The following is a 13,977-nucleotide window of genomic DNA, read 5'->3' on the forward strand; positions in this document are numbered from 1 at the left end:
AAGGCTTCATTAACGTCAGTGGGACAGCAGTGTCACCCTAGGCATTCCTACTCAAAACTAAGTTTTGAGTTTAATGGAACTTAGACCCAGGTAACTGCATAGGACTGCAACATAAGATACATATAAGCAGGTACAAGTTGGCAGCTTAAATGGGTGACAACAAATATCTTACAATATATCACAGCTCTGCACCCCAATTCTTTTTCAAAAACATTATTGCAAGAGAGTATTTAGAAAAAAAAACATGCTATAGTCTAAAGTTAGGGATAATATATGATACTTCCAAATAGCAAACTTACCCCCATTAGCTTTGGTGATATGGTTTTATTTGTGGCAAATAAATACTTCATTATTTGCTCTCAAGAGTGTAGATTCCTACATGATGATCTAGCGTGTTTTCCAAAAGTATTGTAAAACGATGTTGGCGTAGACTGCTATTGCTACACATTTCAACAAATTTATTCACATTTCTGTTACTTGGATATGGGGGGGGGCATGAAGAGATTTGAGGTGTAACACATTCCCTGGGGACAATTGGGCAGTGATAGCTACAAAAATATAATATGCTTCCTATGCTCACTATCAGTGCATGGTTTTTTCAAAAAGGAATTTTGTGTATTAGAATTCCTTCTGGAGGTCTAGAAATATATAAAGACAATCCTCTAATTAGTTTTTTACACTGATGTAATTATTTGTATATTACCTTGAACATTTTTAGTAAAGGCTAACAGTACAATTCTGTACATGTCTAGTAAGTCCTATTTTCATGTGGGTTTACTCTCAAGAAAGTGTGTAAAGACTAATATCGGTAGAATTTGTCAAGATATCAAGCCAGGTCACAGAGTAACCCAATTTTGGCCAGCCAGAATATATTACTGCTAGTGTAATCAATATTGTCCCACATCCAAGAAAAGAAAACCTGGCTCACATTTTGCACACACATACACTCATAAACCCACTGAAGTCAGCAACAAAAGCCCCAGAGGCGAGGACTGAACCTATTGTAAACTTTTCAGAGTAGACCTCCGTCAAGTTCTTACCATTTTCAGATTTATCATTTCCCTGCCTTTTTCTCCTCCCCCCACAAAAACAGCTTCTGTCGCAAAGTCATGTTTTCTTTTAATCAAGACCAGGTATGCAAGAAGACAATCATTTATCTCTCCCAACATTTATTTAATCTCTCAACTATATAAAACATTTATTTTAAACTCTATAATAGGATTATAGAAATAATATAATCTTTTAATGTAATTTACAGTACTCACCTTGGAAATATAACACATTTAATAAGATGTGAACAATCAAGTCCAAACCTTCTTTTGCTCAAATACTGTTCTACTGTGGAAAAAGAAAATACCAGCAGGGTCCTTTGTCCTCAAGCAAAACAATAGTTCTTTTGAAGATGTTTCTCGGTTCACTCAAATATCGTTTGGAGCATGGAAGTATTTTTATAAAAACATCTCGCAGCATTGGGCTTGTGGATCTAGATGTGCTTGCAGTCATGTCTGGTACACATCGCCTGTCGTTCAATTCGCCAAGTCACTTCTTCATAGGTACAGTGGCATATAGTGCAGTCGTCAGTCTTCACCTCTCGACCTGCAGGGATAACTGTGGTCTCTGCAAAGCAGTTGGGCCCTGAAACAGAAGGAGGGGGGCACTGAGTGCAGCTGCTTCACATGGTGCAGGTTGTGCCAGGTGGACAGAACACGGGTTGGATGTGGAGACGGCCTGAAATCCTTTCTCTGACTCACAATGTGGACTCAAGCAAATCACAGCCTTAAAGCCCACAAGCACGTCACACATCAGTATGGTAAGAATGGCAAAGCTTTTAGTGTATTCCAAAGTGTTATTGCAGTTATTTTCAGTAATGTCTTAGGGAATCTCCAAATGCATTCTGAAGCAGAGTTTATTTTATTTATTAATTTCCTTAAATGTATACTCCCCTTGATTGTTTAAAAAGAACAACCTCAAAGTGATTTACAAAAGAAAAAATATCAAGAAAAAAATCACAATCATACTTTAAAACACAGAAAAGTTAAAATACTAAAACAGATTAAAATTACCTCATCTTTCTAAGCATCTGGGTAGGCTTGTCTAAGCAATAATGTTTTTAGCAGGTGCTGAAAAGAGGACAGTGAAGGTTCCAGCCAGATGTCAATAGACAGGGAGTTCCAAAGTTCATGCACTGGCCACACTAAACAATCGTGTTCTTACAAATGTGAAATAGGTATTGTGTGGCACCTGCAGTAGTGCCAATTCTGCCAATCAAAGCTTTTGTGGCGCAATCAAATGCTTCACCAAGAATACATGAAGACTTTGGAGACTTAAGTATTCTTGCTAAAACAACATTAAAGTTTTAAGGGCCTATGAAGTGAGGGGGTGCTGGTCTTGAGCAGCAACCAATGGGCAGGGCCTCCCCTCCCTTTACCAACAGATAAGGATGTGCACTCATATCCCACTATCTAAACACCCATTGTTTGAGAATTCACTTATCCAAACATGAGGAATCTGTGCCCAAACCTCACTATACACACTGCAGATTCAGATCCCCAAACAGCTGGACCTGCATGTGGTACTTTAAACAAATAAGCAGCCTTAAACAAGCCTTCCTTTTTGTGTTTTGCTGGTTCACAGCAGCCATTTCACCAGAAACCATGGTGGGAGGCGGGGAGAAAATGGGAGATATCAGACAAATGAGCATTTTCCCCTTCCTTGTTTGCTTTTTGCAAAGTTTCAGTGGATTTTCCTGGATTTTTCCCATCACTTTGGGGTCAAAATTCCATGGTCGAGAACACATTAGAAATTTCCCCATGGGAATTAATAGAAATCATTGACTAGTTATGTGAGCGCCCAGCTAACAAATGATTTCTTGAGGATGCACTGCATTCAAAGAATGAGACCTTTGCATCCTTATCGCTGCTGGTGGGGCTGCTCCACGGGCTGCTCTTGCTCCACCATGCTGAACTGCTCAAGGAGTCCTGCTATTCCTCCCTCCATTTTCAGTTTCAGGAGAACGCTGCTCCTAGGCCTTCTCTCCAGGAAACACAGAGCCCACTGAGAACACCAGGGTTACAAAAGTTGGGTGCCACACCCCACTCCGTCAAGCGAGAGCAAGATCCCAGGGGGTTCCAGGCACTTACCCAAGGTTCTGTGTTCCTTTGAAGAATTGAGACACGGCAGAGACTGTCTTAGCTTTAAGAAATATGGTTTATTCACCTATTTACACCTTCGGTCTGCATGGAGGGAGTCCAGACCTTACGGCATGGTCATTTCAAGAGGGGCTTGTCCCCACAGCAGCACAGCCCTGGAGTCCAAGGCATTTCTCCCAGTCATGTCTGCAGCCAGCCTGCCCAAGATGAATGCCAGTCTCCCTTCTTCCCAGAACACCCAGTATTATAGATTTGGATGGGGGACCCCCTAAACCCTAGAAATTAATAAATGGTAAGAATTTCATTATTTGGTCATGTGAAGGGAGAAATACAAGCTGCAAGGAATTCCTGGGTTAGCCTGGGCAAAACAACCTGGCCAAGCTAGGGCCATTAAGAAACAAGAGAGGGCCATTGAGAGCCCTTGGCAATGCAAGAGAGCTGTCCTCCCCCCTTGCCCCGAGGTGTGAGCAGAGACTGGGGGGTTGGAAGGATGCCAGGGTAACTGGGTGGGAGGTGACAGGAAAAGTTATGAACACTAGAAGATTCTATGGAATCAGGAAGAACTTTCTGGCAGCAAGAGCTGTTCATCTTTGGAATGTTCTCCCTCTGGAGCTGGTGGACTCGTCTTCCTTAGAGGTTTTCAAGCAGGGGATGGATGGGCATCTGTCAGGGAGGATCTAGTTGAGATTCCTGCATTGCAGGGGGTTGGACTAGATGACCTTTGGGGTCCCTTCCAACTCTTCATTTCTATGATTCTATGAAAATGTGAAAGCTCTAATCAGCTAAATAATCATATTGATAAATATAGATTTCAGGTTTTAAACATCCGTGGTGTAGTGAGGCATTTTCCCTGAGGCATCAAGCCGCAGAAAATAAAACAACCCTATACCTGTAATTACAAGACTCATTTTTGACTAATTATGACCTATTTATTCGTACTAAATAAAACTGTGTTGGCAGATTGTGACTGAATGCAGACACCAACTGTCAGGAAAGAGGCAAAACCTTAAAATAGAACAGAATGTTTGCTCTGGCTGACAGAGACAGCAGAATCCCACCCTTTCTATTGTGACATCTGCCACTCAGGAGCCCCTCACAGGCAAGTACTACTTTGTGTTTGGCTGACTTAGCCCCAAGTGGGGCTGGAAAGGGGAGAAGGGAGGGGCAAAATGTGTAAGATATTGGAAAGGACTGAAGACTGGCCCAATGAGAGAGAAAGGGGCTGAACAATCCCTCCACTGATCTCCGACAGCCCCATTCTGCTGCTAAGCTTTAGGCATTAATTTAATAAATAATAACAATAAACTAATATTAGAAGATGCTAGAAGAAATCAGGCAGTAGTGGCTCAACACTGTTTCTGGCTACTATTCAAGGCTTTAAGGGTGAAACCTCAAAGGTTCAGAAAGTATAGCCAGCCCAAGTGATGTGGGACCCATAAAACAGCTTAAAGCACAAAAACCCCTGAAAGAACAAGAAGCTGTGCTTGGGATGGTGTCACGCATATCAAAGTTCATTCCAAGATTCACGGAAATCACAGCTTGCTAAAGAGGCCTGAAGAAAAAAGGCACTGCATGGTACTGAAACAACAAGACAGTTCAAAACACAAAAGAAGTTATCACCCAACTGAAGTATTGTGTTGAAACAAAGGAATTAACTGTGTGCCTCACAGGCAACAGTTGTGGCTGCGCTGTTGAAGGAAGGGCACCTTGTGGCAGATGCTTCAAGAGCATCAGCATCTACTCAGCAGAATTATGCTCAAGTTGAAAATGAACTACTTGCTATTGTGTCTGGGTGTACACTTGAGGGCACTTTGCAGCAGTGGAAACTGATCACAACCTCTTGCAAACATACTTGAGAAACCTCTAACCTCTGCTCCACCAAGACTTCGGCTCTGATCCTGAAACAAATTCAAAAGTAACATACAAGCCTGGAAAGACATCCTTGCAGCTGATCAGCTCTCACACAACTGTGCAGAAGGAGAAAAGGCCACAGAGAAGGACTGGGAAGAGCAGGGGCCCATGATATTGCAACACCTCCCTGCAACCACAATTTGGAAGAAATCAGGCAGAACAGAGAGAGGCGAGGGAAAGGAAAACAAAAACCTAAGTGCAGAATGTCTTACCTGCAAGCATCAAGTTACATTGGCCATAAGAGAATTCTGGAGTGATTAAGGCAAAACTCACAGGAGAAAATTGTCTGATTTTTTAAGGGGAGTAGGCAGTAATCCCAAAGGCAGGAGTATTTTAGTATTTTAACTTCTTGTATATTTTAATACATTGTAAGTTTTTCCAGATTTTATAGTTTTATCTTCTTATAAATCACTTTGAAGTGGTTTTCTTTCTTTTTTTTACAGTCAAGTGGTATATAAATTTTATGAAATCAAACGATCAATAAGAGATACCCTCTCCTGGCCTAGCATGGCAATGCCTCTCTCATTCTTCCACTATTGTTGCCAGCTCATGGAGGTGAAATCTACACACAATATTTAAAAAGTTCTGAAAATGCTTTTTAAAAAGTTTTTCTAAAAATAAGCTGAATTTTCCTTAAGGCTCACTATCACCATCTAGTGTCACATTGTATATTATTGCACTTAAAGCACACTTAGACCATTTTATTTGCAGCTGTATAGCTGAGTCTGGAGTCTTCAGAAAACTGTTTGCTTGCCTACCTACCCCTCTGCAGGAAAAAGCTCTGTGATGCATGCTCATGGCACATGAGTTGCCTATGTGATAAAAACTGCAGCAATAATTTAAGCTCAATGACACTTCCAAAGAAGGGATTTAACCAGCAGTTACATCATAGGTTCCTAGCATAGGATGGAACAATAGCTAGCTGCATATGATTCCCCAGTCTGCACTCCCCTCCAGATTGCATTGGGTAATTTCTTCAGAGACAAGAGTCATCTCCACAATCACTGGGACTATTCCTCTCTGATACTTCCATTTATTTCTAGAGATCTCCCATAAAGTCAAATTCTACAGCATTTGTAGTTCTAATAAATCCACAATATGAATGGGAGACCTTGCATGCTACCTGTTTTAGCAGGAAACACTAGAAAAAGCTCCTAACAGTTTAAATATGCAGGGCTGGCCCACCCATGAGGCAAGGTGAGGCAACCACCTCAGGCGGCAGCAGCTATAGGGGCAGCATATCCCAATGGGGATCTTTATTCTCCCCTTGCTCCTGATGCAGAATTCACTCACCCCTTCTTCCCTGGTGGGGAGGGGAGCACCATACTGTGGTTCGCCTCAGATGCCCATATGTCTTGGGCCAGTCATGGTCAATGCACTTAGAAGTTAATAGAAATAGCACCCCACTATTCAACAGAACCTTCCAGTTGAGCCAAAATAGCATTTTCTTCAGTGCAAAAGTAAAATGTATTGTTAAATCTGAAGTCAATGGGACTTCAAACTATTTTACTTTAGAACTACACTCAATGTTTGTTTGTTTTTTTACCAAACTTTTAGACTTCTTAAAAGACTGAAATTAAAGTATTAGTAATTTAGAACACTTCAAAGCTTTGTCCTCAAGGTGGTAGATGAATACAGTAATATGACACATTAAAATGCAAAGAAGGGGGGAATACCTCACAGGTATCCAAAAGTCTAATTTATAAATATTAATCAGGCTGAAATTTTATTAAAGGACTCTTCGTCAATATAACTTACAGAGCGAGGCCTTGTTAATTTCCAAGAGGTTTTACTGTGTTTGAAAGCTGGAATCATTAATTCAAAATCCATAACGAATTCTACAGGATACACCTGCTACCAAGTCCGAAAAATAATTGGATCATCATCATTAAAACATGCTTGTTTGAAAGTGCTTGAGTGGTTGATAGATGATATACAGTGGTACCTTGGTACTTGAATGGCTTGGCTCCCAAACAAATCGGCTCCTGAACGCCACAAACCCAGAAGGAAGTGTTCCAGTTTGCGAACGTTTTTTGGAAGCAAACGTCCAACGCAGCTTCCGCTTGAGTGCAGGAAGCTCCTGCAGCCAATCGGAAGGTGCGCCTTGATTTTCAAATTGTTTCAGGAGTCAGACAGACTCCCGGAATGGATTACGTTTGAGAACCAAGGTACCACTGTATAAAATTTTAAGATCATTTTTAATTCTGTGTGATGTAAACTTCCAAGTTATCAAATACTGAACTATTATTAAAATTGACTTTCCATTTTAATGGTCATTCAATTTCCTGTTTCATTCCACTCCCTGTTTCCCATTCTGCCCTATATTTATCTCTATTTGCTTTGAAATTATATTTTACAAGTGAGGCAAAGATGGATTTGACATTCTGAACCTAGTTTTGCTGGAGGCCAGAATTTCAGCAAATAAAAAATTCAGCTCAAATGAAAGGTAATATCGTGAATGCTAATAAAAAGAATTTATTTCATAAAGCTAGGTTAACATAAACCTATATATCAACTTCTATTTGTGTCAATAACCTAAAGATTAGCTAAATTTGCACAGAAGATGGAAGATGATCCTGGAGTGGCTTTCTGCCGCTAAGCATTTATTACACTTTAATCTCTCTGTTTGTTGATGGAATTCCAGACCTCTTCAGCCTTGCACTTCAGTATATAGTGCAATATATTTTAATGTCTATGTCTGAGGTAATCTTTCACTCTAAAAAAATAAATAGCACTACTATACTCAGTATATAAAAGAGGGAAGTAGATTTCACATGAAACAGTTCTGTTCTGAGGTTTCTAAGAGGTGATCTATATCTCATGGATGCCAAGAAAAAGGATGGGTTCTTTATGCTTTTGTCAATGAGGTTAACACATCTGTGCTTGGCAAGAACTATTGAAATGTATAGTTTGAGGTGGCCCTGCCATGAGTTTTTGCCTTAATAGTCTTTGACAACAGAAAGCAAATTGACATTGGTTCAGAAAGAAAGAAACAAGGAATTAATGGTCTTATGTTTTTATGTGTTATGTCTGTTTTTAGCCTGAAACAGATTTTCTGTTAGATACTTGATTAGAACACCGGGGGCGCTATGGGAACATGAGACGGCCATTTGCAGCACTGTCAGAGACCAGGCTGAGGAGAGCTTTTCTGATGAGGAATGGTGGGGGCCTCTCCGGCCCCCTGCTCCTGAACAGGATCCTGAAGCTGCCCAGGAGCAATGGAGCAGTATAGATTTGGAGCAGTGGTTTACAGAGGGATTTAGTCTGGAAGACAACAGCTGGGCGGAACTGAGTGGGGGACAGCTAGGAGAAGAAGAACAGGGAGAGAGAGAATGAACAGATTCCCTCTCACTGGAAAGTGTCCAAGCGCTCAGTCCAAGGTCAAGGAGAGGAGAAAAGGCCAAATGGTTGCGAGATCAGGTTTCCAGACAAGTAAGTGACAAGGGTGGCTTGGGGGGGAAGTGGGTGGAAACCTTAACTGGGAGCACCTTTCCTCCGAGATGGAGTCTTTGTTCTTTCGCTGTGGACATTAAATTCTCTTTAACTGGTAAGAGACTATTTTCGGTTTGTTCTGCTTATCCACAGCCAAAGGGAGGGAGGGAGCCACTTCCCCGAAGCCTGACAAGCACCAAGACAAGTCACCAGACACATTGGCATTAAACAGTTTCATCCTGTTCAGATCTGTCCGGTGCCAGTGTCTGATGGAGCTCATGGTTCCCTACGGCACATTGCCATCAGACCTCACTCTCAGCAGGATAGGGACGTCCTTCCAATGTCAGGCAGCCAGAGAAAGTGTGTTGGTGCAGCTACAGAGGGCAGTAGCACAGGCTGCGCCTTGAATTTTGAATATTTGGAGAAGCCAGGGTGGAGAGCCATTCCTACCAGTGGGCACTGGTGGAAGCTGTGGGGATAGGAGCAGCCTGGGACTAGTCAGAAGACGGGCTATCCATGGGGTCCTATTTCAGGGAGAGGTGACAGACCAGTGCCACATGGAAATTGTTGTGCTCATAAGACACATGCTGGCCAGAGCAAGCTAGTGAAGGGAATCTGCCTCATGAGCTCCAGGAAGCCAGCTCACAAAGCATCAAAGCGAGTTCAGCAGAGAGGCATGTTCAGCAGCAGGGCAAAGAGGCCAGGGAACACCATTGCGCCCCTCCTTTCCTTGTCCTAAAGGAAATCCAAGCTCTCCGTGCAGAAACTCGGTAAGCTACATGGACAATTACGCACGTAGTGTGCCAGCCAGGGAGTGGGGACTTCCCAGTGTCTGTCACATGTACAACTATCTGCCTATTGTGAAGGGGACCCTAGTGTGATTAACAGGGCCGGTTCAAAACTTAATGCAGAAGTTGAGGTTGGCAGTGCATGAACAGGGAGGGTCACTAATTTGCTCCCCAGATATCATGCCCAGTAACACTGAACTGCATAGGCCAGATGGAATTCGCCTCACAGATGTTGGCAACAACAAATTTTTGACAAACCTTCTGAAGGGCCTGCACGAGAGAGACTGTTCTTGACTGGAGAAAAGGGTGACTAAAAAGATTTCTGTCCCTTTTCTGGTGGTTCGGTATGAGGAGGGAAAGAGTTAAGTTTTAGCCAAGTGACCCCCTGCGGCACCCTTCCTGGTGATGGCCTGGCCTCCAGGCTTGTCCTCTAGGTTATGGGGCCTTGGAGTGGGATATGAGCCCCCTTTGAGGCCCACCTGCCTCATCTGCCCGGGGTGTGTGTGATGCAGCAAGGCCTATCTACTCTCCCTTCATGGTGTGGCCTGGGGAAAGGCAGTCCTACTTCCATTTGCCGAAGGCATGAGCTCCATCACACAGGCGGCTGCGGTTTCACCTTACGTTACAGTTAGCTCCTGCGCCAATAGTGGTTACCCTCTGCATCTGTTTTTTACTGATTTAAACTTAAGTAAAGTAGTCCTAGTTCATACAACTCTGGGTGCTGGACTCTTTATTTGGCCATCAGGTAACAAATACCATTCCCTGCAAGAAAGGCACATACTTGTCGAAACTGCACTTTTGTTAATGTTGAGGGGATAGTTTTTTAAATAGCTGAAGCTTTAAGCCAACTGTAGCTTGAATTTGTTGCTTACCATTTTTGCAGATAGGACAGCACTGATCTGGCTCATATACGGGATCCACGCAGTCCGTCTGAGGACATGCAGAAACTGTACACACTACTTCGCCATTGGCTTCACAGCGGCATTTTTCACAAGGTGAAACCTGAAAACAAAACAAACTATGTTTTAGCTTGGGGGCTGTCAGATTTCAAGTTTGAGGTCTACTTTGTTTTTACTAGAATCCAAATTGCCACCAAGCAGAGTCAGGTACAAAGTAGTTCCTTGGGGAAGGAGGGATGCTGTTGAGCTACATGCAAAATGGTAGCTCAGGGGACAGAGCCCCAGCGGGCTTATGACCAGCTTCTATAAATGTGCCCATGTTATAGATGGGTAGATGGGTGTTATATATGAATTGGAGGGTGGTACATTCACAAAATACAAAACAAGAATTACGAAGAGAAAAAAAGACATCTGAATTACTATTGATCAGGGTTCAAACAGCCAAATTTCATGCAGGGGAAACTTTTTGGTGTTGCTGTTGTTAACCAGTATTGAACTGTGAACTCCTGGCCAATCTACTTCAGACCATCTGACATATACCAATAGATCCTCATCTATCTTCTGCATACCCTTGTTTTAATCAGTATATTTCAGCAGGTTAGGCTCTAAGCATTTGATTTCATGTTGTAAATTCCTCTTCACAGTAATTTGAACAAGGAGATAGCATGAACTCGTGTGAACATGCTGGTGCCAAGTGCCCCCCTGAAAAATCCCTAGATCAGCCAGAAAATCCTTAGATCTGCCAAATCCAAACTCTCTCATCTCATCTCAGTTCAGATTGTGCTGTAAATGAATTTGAACAACCACAAACAGAGTTAAGGATAAACATGTGCAAAAAAGGAGGGGGGAAGCATGACAGTACAATAAAATTACTAATTCAGACTCCTTACCAGCATTACAAATGTTAAATAGGAAAAATGAGTTTACAGCTCTGCAATTCCAGTCTCTGCACTCTGCTACAGCGTAAGGACACCACTGGTGGATTCTGCAGGAGGCGAGCGCATCCAGGTGGGGCGATGTGCCTGACGACTGATCCCACTGCTTACTTGTTTGCCCAATTTATAAGGCCTTAAGAGCAGCCTTGTTCAAAGACTTAAATATCTCAGCTGACAGATCAATTGAGTGCTTGGTTAACTTTCTATTAGGAGACCCGTTCTCTGACATTTCTGAAAGGCAGGTTGTTTTGCCTTCAGAGCAGCAATTTTAAGGAGAAACGTTTGTGAGGGTGCTAAGTTAAATTCTTCAGTGGTGCAAATTTCTATTTGGCAGAATGCCTATTTTAAATTATTTTAACTGCACAACATATTTTGTTTGTGTGTTTCTTGTTTTGGCTTCACCTACACAAATGAATAAACAATGACAATAAAATACCCGCAAGAGGCCAAATCATAACCATATATGACAACATAAGACAAACGCATTTCAACAGAGAAAGTCCTTATAAGTAGCCTAATATAGTAACAGAAACCTGAGCAGAACAATTATGTCAGAAATAAAAACAGTGATTGGAACAGCACTTCCAGAATTAAAAATAATAACATATTTAAGAAACTCACAAGTTGCAAACTAAGACTCACCAACTGGCTTTGGCTCTTGTATGTGAGACTTCAAAGAACGAGGGCAAGACCTGGAAATAGACTGGGAACCAGTGCAGATTAAAAAGTGCAGACTTAATATGGTCATGCTGTTCATTGCAATTAATCATCTTGTGGCAGTTTCCAGACTGTTTTTTAAAGAAAACACCACACACAACACATTGCAATATGTTAAGATCTCATTCTCCCATGCCAACCTGCCCATGCATTAAGATCAGCAGATTAGGGCTCCCTGCTGCTATACAAGATGTGGTGTCCCATGGAAGGGCCTTTTCAGTAGTGGCTCCATGTCTGTGGAATGACCTCTCCACTGAAGGGTGTCTGTCTAGCACCAGCCTTGGTATTTTTTATAGATGCTCACTTTTTTGCTATGTTTATGAAGCTTCTAGTTATCTAATAAGTGTATTTAATAAGCATTAGTTACAGATAGGTAGCCGTGTTGGTCTGCCATAGTCAAAACAAAAAAAATAATAAAATAATAAAATAATAAAAAAAGGTGCTACTGGAAGGATTTTTTTTTGTTTTTAATAAGCATTGTTTTTGATGCTCTTGCATATTACATTTTAGATCACCTTATATTCCTGTAAACTGCCCTATGAGCATGTTTGGCTAATAATAAATACATTTCTAAGTCAAGCTGCCTCCATTCAAGGAAGGGCAAAGCTGGGGGACCAGCTGAAGCTTTTTAAAAGGGCTTTGGCCACAGAGTCAGCTGAGCCTCAAAAAACAGTGCTGGATCAATAAGCATGCCCAGACTGGAGACCTGGTTTGGAGGAAGGGCAGTCCCGTCCAGAATATTCATCTGAGTGGATGAATCAGCAATCAGCAGTAGCTCCATCTTGTCTGGGCTAAGACTCCATTTATGCATAGAATCATAGAATGGCAGAGTTGGAAGGGACCCCAAGGGTCATCTAGTCCAACCCCCTGCAATGCAAGAACAGAATTATCTCAACTAAAGCTCACCTGACAGATGGTCATCAATCTGTCCCTTCCATTCCACTGTCAAACAGTTCTTATTGTCAGACAGTTCTCCCTGGTGTTTAGTCAGAATCTCCTTTCTTGTAACTTGTATCCATTGGTCCCACCCTCTGGAGCAGGAGGAAAGAAGCTTGCTCCAGCCTCCATGTGACAGGCGGCCTATCATGTCTTCTGTCAGTCTCCTCTTTACCAGGCTAAATGTACCCAACTCCCTCCACTGTTCCTCCTAAGGCTTGGTTTCCATCTCATCCAGGCCATCACTGGTCAAGGACAAGCACAGTCTAATGAAAAAATAGAGCTAAAGCCTGGTGTCATATACTACAGTAAATACTAGCTAAACCCTGGGCCAAATTTCTGGATGAATGTTCAACAACACAAGAAAAAGACTAGATATCTGTGGAGCTCCCCCAAAATTACTGCCAATGGTCAAGCAGTAATCTTCCAGCCCACTTTCTGGAAACATCCATCCTAAGTAAGAGGGGAATTTCAGCCACTTAGCCTGGACAACATATCCAGAAGGATACTGTGATTCATAGTATCAGAGTACTGATACTTTTTTCTCAAAGGGACTTTGGGAGACAAGCACCTTATATAGTTCTGCTGTGTGTTCTCCAACATGGTACTTTAATTCCACCTTGCTCACTTAAAATACCACTCTGTAACCATTAGCGATTCTTTCTTACAATATTTTCAATTAAATGTGGACATTGGTCTGGCATACCCAGTAGTTTAGGATGCTATGACGGTGGTCCTTTGTGGAGCCCCTACAGGCAAATCTATTAAATAAATAAAACAATTCATCCTGTATCAAAACCCAATTAACCACCGATATCCTGGGATTGGAATGGAAACACAAGCACACCATTTCTCCAAGGGACCTCAAATATCATTAATCTAAGCGGTGCATACTTGAAGCTTTAGAATTCAATGATTGCTAAGTCTTTTATTTATGTTAATAAAAAATAAAAAATTTTAGAAACAAGAATTCCAAATTATTGACTAATGTGTTTAAAAGGCAGAGCTACACGCAAGATCTTATCAGTGAATGATCTTTCTGGCTCTCAGGTTTAGGAAAGTATTTGTGAATTGTTGTTGTTGTTGTTGTTGTTGTTTTATTGTTTGTACCCCACCCATCTGACTGGGTTGTCCCAGCCACTCTGGGTGGCGGCTTCCAATATATATAAAAACATAATAAAGCATCACACATTAAAAAGCTTTTCTATAC

The 13,977-nt window shown here is 41.8% G+C and overlaps 1 protein-coding gene across 2 annotated transcripts in view; it reads right to left on the reverse strand.

Annotated features, from left to right (window-relative positions):
- Positions 1-229: 229 nt before the first annotated feature.
- The window catches only part of VWC2 (von Willebrand factor C domain containing 2), a 31,981-nt gene continuing 18,233 nt past the window's right edge, over positions 230-13,977 (reverse strand). For both annotated transcript variants that reach the window (XM_083709800.1, XM_083709801.1), the window contains exons 3-4: positions 10,153-10,282; positions 230-1,635 (exon numbers count right to left, since the gene is read on the reverse strand). In XM_083709800.1, the coding sequence (XP_083565926.1) occupies positions 1,484-1,635; positions 10,153-10,282 (282 nt within the window). In that variant the 3' untranslated portion in view covers positions 230-1,483. The remainder of the gene's footprint in view (positions 1,636-10,152; positions 10,283-13,977) is intronic.

Source organism: Podarcis gaigeae (genome assembly GCF_964106915.1).
Source record: "Podarcis gaigeae genome assembly, chromosome: 13".
Taxonomy (NCBI): Eukaryota; Metazoa; Chordata; class Lepidosauria; order Squamata; family Lacertidae; genus Podarcis; species Podarcis gaigeae.